At 50.3% G+C, this 16,769-nt stretch overlaps 1 protein-coding gene and 1 long non-coding RNA gene across 2 annotated transcripts in view; one reads left to right on the top strand and one right to left on the bottom strand.

Moving 5' to 3' along the window:
• LOC144720535 (calcium-activated potassium channel subunit alpha-1-like) overlaps nt 1–16,769 on the top strand; it is a 98,234-nt gene that overhangs the window by 31,131 nt on the left and 50,334 nt on the right. The window contains exons 9-14 of the mRNA XM_078597321.1: nt 2,707–2,798; nt 9,689–9,799; nt 11,254–11,359; nt 12,498–12,580; nt 13,662–13,731; nt 14,716–14,871. Coding sequence (XP_078453447.1) covers nt 2,707–2,798; nt 9,689–9,799; nt 11,254–11,359; nt 12,498–12,580; nt 13,662–13,731; nt 14,716–14,871 — 618 coding nt within the window. The remainder of the gene's footprint in view (nt 1–2,706; nt 2,799–9,688; nt 9,800–11,253; nt 11,360–12,497; nt 12,581–13,661; nt 13,732–14,715; nt 14,872–16,769) is intronic.
• Nucleotides 1–16,769, bottom strand: part of LOC144720536 (uncharacterized) — a 49,890-nt gene that overhangs the window by 21,988 nt on the left and 11,133 nt on the right. The window lies entirely within an intron of this gene.

Raw genomic sequence — 16,769 nt, 5'->3', positions numbered from 1 at the left:
GCTGTTTATCATTCCACTGCTGGATGAATGCCTCTCCCCGACATACCAGTCGTGGGGGTTGTTTGACCATACTTCACCACGCTGGTCAGTGCGTGTTTTTGATGATGGGGTGGGGGAGCTCAGAACCCGTTGGGATACCACTCGCCACTGATTCTATGCTGCTACGAACCTGGTTCACCCGAGTTCGATTCCCGGCCGTGGTTCAAAATCGGTGTCAAGTTTTTTCTGAACTGCTCCTGGTGTACCCACACTGACCAACGTGGTCAAATAATAAAATAATAATTAATCACTGACCCAGCTCGCATACAGCAGTGGCTTGACAAAGGGCCGTACGTTATTAAGCCAGTATTATTATCATTATAATTAACAAGTTGTTATATACTCTGAATGTGCTATAATTTAATTGGATTTGCGGTTTCTGTATTAATCCAGACTTCCCCCTCGATCTGTGCATCCCTTCTCGTCTTTCCTCTCTGCCAAGAAACATAACGGCCACTGGAGGGTTTCCCGTTGCGATAGAAACTGCGAGGCGGTTGCCCTCCTCACCCTCGCCGTTGAATCGGCCGTCCCCACCCAATCGGCTCGCGACAATTGAGTCGCGATTCGGCGAGCACAGCTTTCCCGACGTTCCACCAGGGTTGTTGCCGCCGCCGCCGCCACGCGCAATCCGGCACGACGTCCGACGTTTCGCCCCACGTGCTGGGGAGCGTCGTCATCAGGAGCTCGATTGGAACAAACAGACAGCAAAAAAAAGCCACTTCGTTGAGCTATCATTTGTGGCCAGGTCGCTTCTGAAAAAGAGCTACACAGACCAGGGGTTGATTAGAAAAAAAAAAACATTTGGTTCCTGGAATGAAACGTCGGACATCGTGCCGGGCAAATCGCGGAGCGACCCGAACGCACGTCGGCGAGTCGTACGTCACAACCGTGGCAAAAACCTCCGCGGTACAATTTGATGGCCCATCTAGGATTGTGGTCGTGAATCGATTCAGGAATCTATTCGTTTCATTGACGATGCGGTGAATGGCAGTGCCTCTAGCGTTTGTCAGGTGAACATGCTACGAATTAACGCAATAATAATAATAATGAAAACATTTGTTCGTACGTGCGCAATCCAAAGGTGCACCGTGGGCGCACGGATCGATTTTAATCCACGCGGCATTACACACCCCCCCCCTCCAGTTCAGCTCGAGACCTCGTCATACACACACATTACACTTCACGGCGATTGCTACCAACAATACACACCTCCCCGAGAATGCAATCGATTCACTGGGTCGTCTGCGGGGTTCTCTGGGTTCCTGCCGCATGAAGCCAGAAACACTCGTTCCTGAACCTGGCCCCCAACATCCCCATGTAGCAGAATTCTACAGCGACAGCCTTGCGAGACTCCAATGAGGACTTCCCGAGTCTTCGTAAACAATTGACGTGACTGTTGTTATTTTTTACTGGAGTTACATTTAATCGGCAAAGCATCACGTGCTTTGGAACGACTTCACTCCACACTCTTTATGGATAACTAAATTATTTTGCTGGTAACACTTCTCCATGAGATGGTTTGGCATTTCATCACCATCGAGGCACATTTTCAGTGTTAGGCATTTAAATTATTGTCCCCTTTAAAGTGATGACTATACCCCCGACTGTTTCATATGAACTCAAAGTTATAACGATTTGAGTTGCTTCCCAGACAATTGCATTGTAATTGCTATGACCATTTCCCCATCGCAAGCTGCAGGTTTCCAATTAATTTTCTCAAATTCGAATAACTGCCGTCCGTGTATTTCGAATGAAAGCTGTTTGGGAAAATAGATAGGATGAATAAAAATGTGTATATATATATCTTTTCTCCCTTCCAAAAACTAAACTCTATTCTACTCCCAAACGTGGTTATAATGCATTCGTGCTACGAGCGAACACACTTTCGATTTTATATTAGCTACAGGTGGCACATTTCATCCAATCACAGATATTTACAATGGGGGACAAGCTGAAAAAAATCAACTCGAATCACCATCGCACGATGCCAGTGGCAGCCGTGAACGTAAAACGAGAAGGCGTTCATCGCAAACAAACTCGCATTTTGCTTCAAATTAGCCCAGTTATTCCCCCCCGTCCCACCCGCTTCTTACTGGCAAGCCGGTCATGTTAATTAGGCGCACTTGTACGCGCGGGCAGATTTATCGCAAGAAATCCTCCACGGGTTTATGTTTGTTGCAACAACAAAAAAACATGGCCTCACGACAATGCTTCGTTGTCTCCGTGTGTCCGACCCCGCTCTCGACGTGTGACCGTGGCGGCTATTTTCTACGTTTCCGTTCATTTTCAAAAGTGCTCAGGATGAGTTAAAAGAAAGTTGCAGAGTTGCAAACGCAACTGGCGCGACATTAATTTAATTCTCCCGTAAAGCAATCGCTGCTCATTGCGCCACGGGGAAAAAAAAAACCTCGCGTAAGGGTAAATCATTAATCTTACTCACATCCACAATTTGTGATCTGAACTTTAAGAATTTGGTAAAAGTAATATAAAAGAAAATGACCATGTGCTTGACGAGCATGTGTGAGTGCGACACGGGTCACGGATACAACCGGTGGACTGTGAAACATCCGACAACAGTTAAGCTCTTCAGTTCCTTCTCTGCACTCGAAACTTGCTGTCTTTAGTCTCTGTGTTTGTCTGTTCTTCTCTCCTGTTTTCCTCTTGTAGGCCATGTTTGCCAGCTACGTCCCTGAAATAATAGAATTAATAGGAAACCGCAAGAAATATGGTGGCACCTATAGTGCTGTTAGTGGAAGGAAGTAAGTATGGCATGCTGTACACAGAGGTTTCCCCATCCTCCCTATGCCCCCCATGTTCCCTTCACCCCCTGCCCCCTGCTTCACCCCCCCCCCCTCACCCCCCCAAAACATCCACGCTCAGAGGCAGACACCTCTCCGCATGCTCTCTTTCTATTCCATGATGCATGTAGGCAATGTTTGCTCGCTACGTGCCAGAAATCGCTGCGCTCATCCTAAACCGGAAGAAATACGGTGGGAAATATAATCCGACGCGGGGCAGAAAGTAAGTCGACCGAATGAGCGATGCGGCCTCGAACGTTTGCAAAGAACGCTGACGGGATGTGGCTTGGATGCAAGGTGTCCGCAGCCATGATTGCGACTCGCATCATCGCTTTACGCGTGTGACTTCGTCGCCCGTTGTTGCTCAGGCCGCCCGCCTTCCAGGCGGTTTCCGCCGACCACTTAGTCCAGTGTTCTTCACTAATTTTCAGAGGGAGGAGCACTTTCGCCGATAAGACTTTAGCAGCGTGAGGGCCGCCACACCACCTGGAAGGGGTTTTTTCACATTTGTGTATTGTGGGGGGGCCACACTAAAGGCCACCGGGGGCCGTCAGTGGCCCGCGGGCCTTGCTATGAAGAACATTGACTTAGAGCCCACCTTCGAAACTAGGAGTGGGAGTCTTAACACGATGGGACATGTTACCAGTAAATGAATACTACATTTAATGCTGTGGATAAGCTTTCTGCGGCCAATGTTATGAATCATAAATGATTAGTTTCGGGTTAGATTGCGTACGTAAGATAGCGTGTGTCGCAAACTTTTCACCACCCGACGCAGCCGATTAATAGGGTTTGTGGCGTGAACAAACGTGGCAAGTTCATAACTGCTTCAGCAACACCATCTGTGCAATCCCATTGGCACATTTCTTCGTGTGACTGCATCGGGTGGAGGAGGGTTTATGACACATTTTATTTCCGCATTTTATTCAATTTTTTTTCGAATGAAGCAGAGTATTAAACCTGCGTTTTCAGTCAGTGATTTCCTGCTGCTTAAAATGAGGATCGAGTTATTCCCTGGTTCACGATCCCTGAGCCAGTTGGTGCAATTTCCACATTCCCATGACAGGGGCGAGTCTATCCATAGGACAACCACAGTCGACTTCCCCCACCAAGTGGAATCCACTTTATATCAACCCCGGAAGGATGTCAACTCCCAACGAGGATTTTTTAACTCACAACCTTCCCTTCCGCTTGAAAGCCACTCGCTCTCCTGCCACGAGCCACCTGGCCGGATGAACCGTCCCGTGCACAGAGACCTGGCAGGAGGAGGGCGACCTAAGCAACAACTGTCACACTCCTGATTAAAATTTGAATATGAAACGTGGCTGTTGAATCATGTCGATGAGCCTCACGAGATATTATGTAAGCGAAGGCTCGGAAATGGTTTGAATGCACACGCAGCGATTTAAACCTCTTTGGTGATCGTCAGCATTCCAAAGACTGTGTGTCCGATTTTTTTTCTAGCCCGACTGGAGCAGCTGTTACGACATGCACTGATGGAGGTTTCGTAACGAGCGCAATCGGGAGCGCGTCCGTTCGCTCGGCGTAATGAGTGTTTTCTCGCAAATGCTTTTGCACGATCCCTGTCATGCCGATCGGTTGTGTTGGCAGCGCGCATGTTTGCACGTTGTGTCTGGTGCCACTACGGCTGTTGCACTGCATTCAAGTGGATGCGCACCCACCGACATTTATTTGTGAGTGCAGGTAACTGGGGCTTAATTTATCAGTGAATATTTGCTGGGTTGCTAGTAATTTCAAATTTAAAGTTTTTTTCTTTTACCAGATGTGAACTCAAGATTAACGGGATATAGTCCCATTTGTGAAGTGAAATGAAAGCCAAAACAAATAAAATAAAGTACAAGCAACAAAGCAAATGGAAAACTGTAGCGGGTCGTCACTTGGTGAGCAGCCACCGCCAGAGCGAGAGGCAGCATTGGATCCAAGGCTGGGACACCTGAGGTCGAGGTCAATGCCGGAAGCATTTCAGGTAGAGGCCAGTATCTAGGCCAGATCTTCTAGGTGAAGGCCCGTGTCAAGTGCAGATCCTCTCGGGGGAGGCCAATGTCATGGCCGGATCCTCTAGGTGAAGGCCCGTGTCAAGATCGGATCTTCTCGGTGAAGGCCAGTGTCAAGGCTGGATCCTTTAGGTAGAGGCCAGTGTCAAGGCCAGATCCTCTAGGTGGAGGCCAATGTCAAGGCTGGATCCTTTAGGTCAAGGCCATTGTGAAGGCCGGTGCCTCCAAGCCAAGTCCTCGGGCGAACGCCAAGGCCAAGGATGAGAGCTGAGAAAATGTCCTCGAGCTGACCTTGAGGCCAAGGTCTGGTTTCGAGAACCTGAGACTGGTGAGAGCTATACTGGGTGCGGTGTGTAGAAATATTTTCCAGGCCACGGACTCGGTCAGACCCGGCTTACAATCAAGCCCTGAATGTAATCTTACGGAGAAATTCTGTGCAGTCCACCGATGGACCTCATAATGTCTGCAACAGGTTGCATATGAACAGAATGTCATCACCCGTTAAACTACAGCAGTACTATGCAATGGTACAATACAATTTGGATTAATATAGCATGTCAATATGCCGCATAGAAACAGTGGGCATGGTGCTTTTGCAGAACGAGGCAGGCAGAGGGAGAAGAGGAGGAAAGGTCTTAAGCCTGACCTTGAACAGCAACAGGAATTCAACAGAACGGACGGCTGGGGGAACCGAGTTTCACTGAGTCAATCCTCATTCTGTAACGGCCAAATTACTCAGCAAACAAATGAGTACATTTTTATCTGCCCCGAATATTTGTATCTATACAATTAAGTGCAAATAACGCAGAAAATGGAAGACTGGAGGGTAGGTCGGCACGGGACGAGCAGCCACTGCCATCAACAGCCAGCAGAGATTCCAGCCTTCCTTGCATCAGTTGCTTTGTGACCAGGCGATGACATGCCAAATCAGCTGGCTTCTTGGGGGAAAGGTGAAAGCCAAGGCGCCAGATCCAGAGCCCCCACTAAGCGTCATATGGGTCTACCGCGTTCCACTCCATCCCCTTGTAGTCCGAGTCGGCTCGTTACAGCTCGCCAATCCACTGCTGATCTCCACCCTTGGTACCCCTCCATGTCCACACACTCCGTGCACACGTTACATCACCTGTGCATCTGCCATGCAGTGCCCTTCAACACACAAACACTCACTCGTGTTATATCCAGGGCTTAATTTCTCCATCGAGATATGTATTTTCTGTTCCAGGTCACTAGTTACTGGGGTTACGCGCGTGATTAATAGCGCCAGTCTCAGCGAGGTATACTGGATGTTATGTGTCGGGAGTGGATGCTATTGTCCAGGCCGCTAATCTGGACAGACTCCGGCTCAAACTAAGCCCTGGTCATATCCAACCGCTCTATGAATCTCCATAGATCTAAACAAATTATTTGGCGATCATGTCGCTGGCAGCAGTGCACACCAAGTAAACATGCAACGTCGGGCCAACGTTGGCGCGCGGGTAGAACCGTTGGACGAAGTTTGGCCCAACGTTCCATGTTTATTGGACAAGTAGAAATAACAAGAACACAGCGATGACAAACGTGTCGAGGTTTGTTTTTTTCTTCCCCCTACAAATTGTAATTTGCTTCGTAGCCATAGAGCTCTGCCCGTTCCCAGTACGATTGGGAAATAGAATAAAGAAGCAGAGAAATGGAGAGGTGTGAAAGCGATGATGCAGCTGGGCAGTTCCGCAAATTCGGATGCACATTGCGGACACAATTTGAAAGGTGTGGGGTTGTGAGTCAGTTTGACACGTAGGCTTTCGTGCCCAATATTATTCATAATTAAGGTTTTATTGGTTAGTTTGCCTAAGTATAAATGTGTCGTTGGCAACGCCAGCACCCAACACAGCCAATTAGTAAGGTTTGTCACTTAAACAAAATGTGCCAATTAGTTACTACTTCAGCCCACCGGTGTGTTTAAGAGTAAATCCACAACATTTACAATTTGAGTACGACGTTTCCCTGTCAATTACATCCAGCATCATCGGGCGCTTCTTGCCAGAATTGCCATTGGTACGATCGCCAGGTGGTGTTTTCCTTGGGCATGCCACGTCAAGCAATCAGGAACCGTAATTCACATCGGGGGAAATGACGTGTCCACCTTTCTTGGTAGGGGAGAAATGCGCTCAAATTTCCGCGGTGAAGTGACGCTTTCATCTACGCTGGGATGGTGGCGGTGCATTCCGTTTGATGCGCGCCAAACAAACCGCCCACTTATTCCACAAAGAAGCCGTAATTATCAACAAATGTAGATAATTACCTTTCAAATAACATCTGTGTGTATTATACGTGACATTTTTGACCGTGAGGTCGCCTCAATTGTGGACCTGCTAAGCTGTAGTAAGATCAAGGTCAATTGTTTTCATATCTGAACGTAATTTTCGTGGGACAAACGATAAGAATGATAAGAACGCAGTGCGGTGGGTGAGATGCACAGGGCACGATTCACAAGCAGCACATTCCTCATTAGCGCTGCCTTCTAACGCGATGCGTGAATAATTATGTTCGATTGGTTTATGTATTGCCGCAAAGAATGTTCACTCTCGTGTCGTCATGCGGAGGTTGCTGCTCCACTCCGCTGAGTCGTGCCATTTTGTAGGAATTCAGAACTGGCTCCTCCATCATCACCACGCAGCCGTTATCATTCCACTGCTGGATGAAGGACTCCCCATGCCACTGCCATCTCTCACGATCCTGCGATGTAATCACAATCCGCCCAGCGCCTGCACGCGAGCGGATTTATTCACTCGATCTCCCCGGTGGGCGTCCCCTTGGGCGCGTTCACTCCCCTGGTTGCCACTCAGTCGTCGTCATTCTCACGAGTGGCTGTTCCATGGAAATGTCTCCCCAGCCGATAGTGATGTGGAATTCCCACCACGGACTCTGGACTGACCAGTGAAGGATGAGCCAGGCCCCCATGCTTATGAGAGCATTTTCTACTCGCCGGCTGTTGTTACGTTTAGCTGAAAGCACTACGCTGGGGTTTGAATGTTAGACTCGCAGCCAGGAAGCAGTGGAAGTTGCGCACCACAGGAATGATGATAAGATGAGAACTCGGGGTTTGCAAAACTGGATCGGCTCAAACATTGGAGACAATAGTACCCATTGAAGACGAGCCGAGAGATAGTCGACTCGGATGGCGAGGATGTTGTTGAAAGAGAGGAACACCGCATGGGAAGAGAGGCGATGAACATGGAAGCACTGGGGCAGAGACTGAGAGGCAGGGCCGAGAGAGGGGTGGATCCAGGCAGTGGACGAGGATGTGAAGGACTGCGAATTAGATGTGGGAGATGATGGCCCGAGGCAAACACGATTAGAGAAAGAGGACCAGGAAGGCAGAACCTCACATGGACGGGGAAATGCCAGGAGAAAGGTAAAGTACCACACGTAGGTCAGGCACGAGAGCGGTGCTTTGCGTGGGAGCGAAAAGAGATGAGTGCATCGGTTGTAGAACACGCGCAATGACACTGGGATCAGAAACATTTGACATTGACCAACAAAGTGGAACAAGCTATGAAAAGTGTGCAAAAAAGCATGGAGAGATGCATACTTGTAATGGCACTTAAGAGACGGAAATAATACTTATAGATCATAGAATTGTTTGGGCTGGACACGTCGCCAGAAGAGATTATGGCCATTGTCGGAGTCTTCCGACGCAGAAGCAGTCAAAGGGAGGGCATCCAGCGTGGAGAAGACACGACGAGATCAGATTGTGTGCAGCTCGATGAATACGACCTGAGAGTTTGCAAGAGCTTTGGTCGACCTTTTCCCAGCAGTCGATAGATCATGGATGATGATATGCACTGGAAATTACTTTTTCAGAACACAATGAAATGTAACGTTTACATTGTTATCAGAGTACCCGACCCCAGATTATCTAAAAAGGGGAATTTCGTGCCCCACACCAACACTTGAATCACTTTGATTGGGCAACATTTTTTGACTGCTCGAGTCAAATGGATGCAGAGAATAACTGAAATGAATTTTCACGCTATTTACACTTTAAAAAAATTCCACATGTTGCCATTGTCTGGACTAAAAACATGACTACAACAGAATACCTTTTTTCACCCCACTACCAACCGAACCGTGCCATGGCCGTGCCCAGCCAGCCTGGCACGGCACAGCAAAGTGCCACGTTGGTTTTCCACTGCAGAAGCCGAGCAGAACCGTTGAGGCCACACGTGAGACGACGCAGCGACGCCGTGATCCTCACCGATGTCGCACACGCAACGAGAATGCTCTCATAGCTCCTGGCCTTGCTTGGCCCCGAGCCAGACTGAGATGGCCTTCTGAGGGCCAGCGTAGCACGACTCAGTTGCGACTCGGTGCTGCAAATTGGCAGTGAAAACCCACCCTGAACCGCGAGGGCCCTGCCCCGGCCCGGCACGGATGTGGCCAGTGGAAAGTGGTGACGGTGCCCATGAACTCCTTTCCCATTATGACACGTCCGCAAGCTGCGGGGTGGGTGTCCTGTTCGCCGCTGAATCTCAGAACTCGCAAGCGGCTCGGCGCTAATTTTACTTTAGAGAGGCATAGCCCCGTTATTTTTGACTCGCTGTAGAGAACCGGAGCGACATGACCGCACTCTATGATGGCCGGCGCCAAACTGTGCCACACGCCCTCCCGCATGGCCTTGCGGGAGCCTCGGTACCGATGAAGTTAGTCGAGTTTAGTTTTTCACGTACGTCATCGGACTGGAAAATCGGATTTAATGCCGATGAGGTAAGCGTACGTACTTCATCGGAATTGGGAAAGGGGTTAAACGAACGCCGGCCGACCGTTCACACCGAGCCCTGCGCTGTTTGCGTTCCTCAGACACATAGTCGTGTGTGGCCACATAACCCTGGAGAGCGTCTCCAACTTCCTCAAGGACTTCCTGCACAAGGACCGCGACGACGTGAACGTGGAGATCGTCTTCCTGCACAAGTGAGCGCCGCCCGCCCGCCCCCTCGTCGCTCGCGCTGCTGCCGCCGTTGTGGCGGCGTGGAGGTCACCGCAGGTCGCCACGGATAAATCGCGAATTTTGATAACTTCTGTGAAATCTTGGACGTGGCCATGGAAACGCGTTCCATTAGGTGCTTTCTTTAAATAACAATTTACATTTATGAGGCGCAACTCATCAAGGGATCTCTGCTTCCTGCGTGGCGCACTTTCTCAGCGAACTTGGTTGTGGAATTACCATTAACTATTTTTATTTTACTTAAAAAAATTGTTAATTTCATCAACATATTTCATTAAAAAATTATTTTGGCATTTGTTATTTTCTTTAAAATGTAATTCAGTGTTTAAGTCGGGCATCGCGGGCCCCCACCTTTCCCCCCCCGTGACCTCTCCCAGACCGAGGCTGTGAATTTGACTCAAAACGACCGTGCAAGAATCGTAGCCTCGCTCATCATCGTGATGGATAAAGTGACAAGAAACCACTTCCATCCGTCATCCTCTTATCCACGAATCCTATTATTATTGATGGGCTGTGGGGTGGGGGAGGCAGGGAGTGGGGGGGGCATTACTCAGTGGGGAGGGGTCGATTTCAAATGTCCAGTCTATGCTTTGGTTAATTCCTTTGCTGTGCACAAAACGTGATTAAGCAAGCTGTACAACCCTGTCCGTGTACATGTGGGTCGCAGTTGGGTAGTGTCGCTGCACTACGGACCTCACGGCCTGTCCCCTATTCCCACTGCTGGTGTAACGCAAGTTTAACTATTGTAATACAAATCCAGGTGGGCCGACGCAGCGATTCGTACATGAATGAATCGATTCTCAAGCTCACAATACACACGTGCATGAATCCATGACTTTTTCAAATCGCTTTCATTATAGGTAATGGGTTCCTGCTCCCCCTGGGCTACAATTCATAACAATGTTAAGAAATAATCGATATTTGAATGGAAGCGTGACCCTGAATCGCAACGATCGAGTGAGCGAGTCGAGTGGGCGAGGGGTGAATATTTCTGCCCCTAAAAGACCCGAAATCTTTCTCATAGTCCTTCACCACCACACGCGTGGTGGTGCGTTCACAGTTCGAATCCATTGGCCGCCCTGGTTATCACTGGCAGGTGTTAGAATCATAACAACACTACGCGCCATCTGTTTCGCTCACAGTGGACGTTAAAGATCCCCGTGACGTCATTCGTAAGGGTAGCACCGTCGTGTGCCAGCATCAGGGTGCATGTTTGCCAAATTTCGGATGAAGATCTCCACACATATCTTGCTGCCCTCCGCCGTGTGAACCGGAGGCCACTTGAAGGCCTCTCAGACGCAGCTCTGCGATATCCGCTTCCACGGACCAGCTCTCCGACACGAGAGATACGAACGGATTAGCGCGGGGGGGGGGGGGGGGAATCTGGATAGATTCGGAGAACTCGACGTCTCGTCCGCAGCATCTCTCCGAACCTGGAGCTGGAGGCGCTGTTCAAGCGACATTTCACGCAGGTGGAGTTCTACCAAGGCTCCGTGCTCAACCCCCACGACCTGGCGCGGGTCAAGGTAGCACGCTCCGTTTCACTCCGCACTGGCGGCGATCGCGAGCGTAGCGTCTCCAGCCGGCTCAATGTGTGTATGTGTACATGTTTGGAAAGTTGCCAACGTTTCGGGCATGGGCCCTGGCTTCATAGCACAATATGAGTGGCGTCCATTCCTGTGGCGTCATGTTTTTGGGATCCCAAAACTGATTTTTGATTTCCGCATTATTCAGAAATTCATAGCGAAGTCGAACTTTGGAATTTTTGTCAGATTAACGTGAAAGTTGCCGACCCGTCGTGAACTCATGCTGGCTGGAATCTGACCGCATCTCATTCATTTATTCATTATGCTCCATTCATTAACTCCCAGCCGATGCCCTCTCTCATGGCTAGCAGACCTCCACTTTTGCATGGAGCTCCTCAACATATTGCTGCTGCCATCATGCACAGAATTGAACAGAATTGTCACCGTAACATTTATAACGTGGGGAAATGTAACTTGGAGAGGACAGAGGCGCCGTGGTGAGGGATGCAAACTCTGAATGAATCGATTCTGGGGAGATTCTCTCCAACTTGACGTAATGACAGCACACATTACGTATTAAGTGGTTGCACTGTCAAGGGAATGAAAAATCGTATTAACAACGAATGCACTTGCGGCTGAATTATGTGCATTCATTTTCTTAAAACATCCCATTTATTAAAATCTCCCGGAATTTATTTCCATATCCACCAGGACATCGACGCCAATTCCCACAGAGACTCCCCGCCAATGCGGGAGGGTTGGCAACGCTAACCGCGGTGGATCTAAAAAAAAATTAATTTTTATTTTACCAAAGCCCACTGAGCTACGTAGCTCTTTTTCAGACGCCACCCGGCTATCACAAATGATAGCTCAACGAAGTGGCTTATTACGTGGAAATGTAGAGCAACAGACAAATTATCTGAACGCACGTTGATTCTAAAACGTGGAGGGAAAAACCGGAGGACCTGGAGAGAGAAAAATCCACGCGAACTCCAAATATACAGCAGGTGTCAGGGTCGGGATCGAACCCACGACTTCCTGCATACCAGGCGAGATAGTTAACATCTCGCCACGTGTGAACGTCTGTCGTGGTCATTGTCTTCGTTGTGTCCCGGCGTGTGCGGGGCGCCGCGTGCAGATCGAGGCGGCAGACGCGTGCCTCATCCTCGCCAACAAATACTGCGGAGACCCCGACGCCGAGGACGCCTCCAACATCATGAGGCGAGCCAGGGAGCCAGCGAGGGAGCCAGGGAGCCAGCCAGGGAGCGAGCGAGCGGCACCGGGGCCAGCGCCCTTAGTCGACGGCAGACTCACTGCCACGCGTCCGCACGAACGTGTCGGACGTGCTTTAATGCATAGGTCGCCGACTACGTGTGCATGTTGAACTTCTTTCGCGCCGTACGTAGCCAACAGTGCTAATCGGAGGTGCGGGGGGGGGGAAGGACAACAACTAAACACAAAACAGTGGACTGAGGGAGTGGGTGGGTGGGTGGGTGGTTGTGTGAGACCTTGGGGGTCAGAGTGGCTGGGTGGATGGCTTGGAGAGCTGGTTGAGGGGCTGGCTGGCTGACTGGGTGGGCGAGTGGCTGGCTGGCTGAGGGGCTGGCTGGCTGACTGGGTGCGTGAGTGGCTGGCTGGAGGGGCTGGCTGGTTGACTGGGTGGGCGAGTGGCTGGCTGGCTAAGGGGCTGGCTGGCTGACTGGGTGCGTGAGTGGCTGGCTGAGGGGCTGGCTGTGTGGCCGGATTGCTGGGTGGGTTTGGTGTGCACCAGCAGCATTGGCCACAGCCGCATTGGCCACAGCCAACAGCCAAACATCACTTTGTTCCCATCCCACGGAGTTGGCTGAGTTCGGCGATGCTGCCACGGACTTGAAAGTCAGGTCACCAGTTCAATTGAATTGAAGTATTTAAAACAATGGGCAAGTTTCTTAAAATCACGCCACCTCCGTCTGTCCACCCAGCAGTATAACTGTGTGCCCGGCAGTTATCCGATTGTCAGATTGCATACAGTGGGGTAAAGTGTGGGTACTCCGACTTCTTCCAAGACATCTGGCCACTAAGGATTAGACGACATCCCCTCTAGAAGGTCTCTCTGGAGGTCCCCCTGGTGGAGGCCCTCCTGAGGGCAGTGGCGTGGGCGAGCGATCGCAGCGCTGGAACCTGCGCTAGCTCCTCTTCCGGCGCAGCTGGTGAACCACGTCTAGGAGTTGTGCTCGCATGAGTCGCATCTGTGCACTGGTGCATCCGTCTGAATCGAATTGTCGCCGGGCTTTACTGGGCCATGCCACTTTTGTCGTTGCAGGGTCATCTCCATAAAAAACTACCATCCCCGCATCCGAGTCATCACCCAGATGCAACAGTACCACAACAAGGTAGCAGCTCGCCACCGTCGTCTGCGACGGCCACACGAATGCTCTCTCCTCGCACACACGGCCCCAAAATCCTTCAACCCGCCAAACGGCAAAAAGACGAAGTGCCAAGACTGGGGAGGTGGCTCAGAGGTCAGAGTACCGAGGGGCACGGCTGAGACCCCGAGATCAGACGCGGGTTGCAGCTCACCTGTGATTAAGCCCTGCCCGGAATTAACTGTATCCAACTGCACACGATGATCAACATTGTACCCAACTTCACGATTAATTTCTCATCATGTGACCATGGGTTTTGATTGTTTTACTTTCGTCATTGTGGTGACTCGGGTTGCTCTTGCACGCGAGGCCAATCGTGCTCTTTCGAGTTCTTACCTGGCTCAACAAAACACACCCTGTGCAACATTCTTTTTAGTGCTTTTCTGCAGAACTTGTATTTCAGTCGTCTCCGTACACCGTTGGGTCCGTCGTTATGCTGCGGTTTTATATATATTTAATTAGTATTTAGTTTTCATACACTTTTTTGTAACACTTGCTGTGCAACAGGCCCGCAGGCCAGCAGACAGCACGAGCAACGTCGTAAAAGACGCGAGTTTACGTTTCGTGAATTTGGCGAGGTTATTGTAAGAGATTGGGGATGGTGGGAGGGAACTCAAAGGTGGAGCTGTGGGTGGGAATAAGCAAAAAGAGAAGTGAGCTGCAGTGTGGGGAGTGAGTGGGTGGGTGGGTGGAGTTGTTGTGACCTGCAGTGTGGTGTGTGGGCAAGTGGGTGGGTGAATGAGTAGGTAGCCAAGTCAGTGGGTGGGTGGGTGGGTTGATGTGACCTGCTCTGTGGTGAGTGGGTGGGCGAGCATTGCTGTGACCTGCGATGGCTTGAACACGGCGCCGTTGAAACCACTGCAAAAGCACCGTTGCCCGCTAGTTCCCCCCCACTACCCCCACCGCCGCCACCACCACTTCCTCCGTTGTTGTTGCTGCCCCTGCGTCCAGGCCCACCTCCTGAACATCCCGAGCTGGAACTGGAAGGAGGGCGACGACGCCATCTGCCTCGCCGAGCTCAAGCTCGGGTTCATCGCCCAGAGCTGCCTCGCGCCCGGCCTCTCCACCATGCTCGCGAACCTCTTCTCCATGCGCTCGTACATCAAGGTGAGCGTGGCCCAAACCGGCGAGCATCAAAATTCGCCGTTTCAAAAAACTAAACTGAACGTATTTTTCCTCGTTATTTTTCCACGCACACAATTTTGTAGGATCGCAGGAACATTGGGTGCGATCATTTAGCATTACTCTTGATAGGTATAACCTTGTAGTCTCATTTTGGTGCCTTATGCCAATAATTCCTACCTCCAAGCCAGCCTTACAGCATATCCTGAAAATATTCGGCAAGTCAGGGGATGCGACCTTGGTTCTTGTAATATTCATTGTATAATTATATTTACGATATTTTATATATTATACAGTCCAGAGGTCACCGGTTCAATCTCCCGACGTGGCAGTATAAATGCGTACACCACGCTTCGTCGATCAGCAGGTCACGTGCGGCGAGGAGAAATGTGGGTTACTTCCCACCCCCTCCTGAAAGACGTCCAGCTCGCATGGAAGAGTAGACCAAAATACCTTTTATAGAAGGGGGCTCCATTTAACTCCGCTGTCCGTCAACAGGCGCACGAGCAAGCAATTGCAGGGCCAAGCCTTTACCTCTTTACGACCCACGCAATTAGTGGAAGACTAAACACCGCTCGGCAAGGACACTGGGGGAGTGTCCACGCGTGTTTTTATTTCTGACTAATAACGGGGGCACCGCGTTTTGGTCCGCTTAGATTTTTTCTTTTTTTCTTCCACAAATGGAGGATGCAAATCGAATTAACACTGAGAGCTTTAGACCGCCGTGTCTCCCAGGGGCTACTTCGAAGGCACCTGTAGATGTGCGAACGCGCCGATGACACTTCCAACGCGGGTACGGTGGCCTCGTCCCGTCAAGCCACGCTGCCAGCAAGGGATGGAAACCGAGTGGGCGGGGCACGCGCTGCGCCTCGTCAAGGGCTGGCCGCGTCCGTCCGTACCTCGTTTATAATCCAGCCTGAAAACTCATTTGATCAGAACTGCTTTTTGTGTTTAGTCTGTTGTCCTTCCCCCGCACCTCCGATTAGCACGGTTGGCTACGTACGGTGCGAAATAAGTTAAATGTGCGCACACACACACGGGCACAGCGGTCGTGCCGTCCGACCCGGTGGCTCCGCACGATTGAGCCGCTCGTGAGTTGGAAGGCCCCAGAATTCGAATCCTGGGTCAGAGATTGACGCACCCCTCTGCGCCACTTAGTGTGGGAAGTTAACGGCAGTCGTCTGCCGTGGGAACGTGGAAAGTCCCAACTGGCTCAGAGCTGTACGCAGGAGAGCACTGCGTCAATGATCGTTTGTGAAAAAATCACTTGGACATGACAGCCGCAGTTTGCTCTTAGTTTTTGGCTTTGCACTCCTCTTCTGTATAGACACTGGGATACAACTCTGCCGCTCTGCATCCTCATCTATAGAATACTCACAAAGGTGCAGCCGATGATCAAGTCACTGTGAATGTTACACTCTCGTCAGATCTTGGCTAGCCAAGCAGGAGTTGGACGGACAACAACCCTGTGTGGCAGGTGTTATAGGCTGCTGCAGGGTGACACTGTGGGCAGCACAGCGAACAGACAGGCAACGTCTATTGTTGTACTGTACTTCTATGCTAGTACAGCTATGCTGCTCATCTTCACAGCTTGTACCGACCGGCACGATGATGTACGGTCAAGGCACCCCCCCCACCCCCTCCATGATCAACACGGCGGTGGAGTAACACAGGGCTGTGAATTGTTATAATTCACACGGCATATTTATAAGCTTATTAAATCTATGTATATGCATGGCTTACAACTAAATAAATGCATATTTTAATAGATACAGCTATAACAATGCAAACACCCCACCCCCGCCCCACACGGGCAAGAATTTTTTTTTAAACAACCGTATTTTCTGGATTAAAAGACGTCACACGGAAAATCAGGTGGCACG

This window comes from Lampetra planeri, chromosome 9 (genome assembly GCF_965212315.1).
Source record: "Lampetra planeri chromosome 9, kcLamPlan1.2.h2, whole genome shotgun sequence".
Classification (NCBI taxonomy): domain Eukaryota; kingdom Metazoa; phylum Chordata; class Hyperoartia; order Petromyzontiformes; family Petromyzontidae; genus Lampetra; species Lampetra planeri.
The sequence above is the reverse complement of the archived record's forward strand: the minus strand, read 5'-3'. Positions and strand labels throughout refer to the sequence as shown.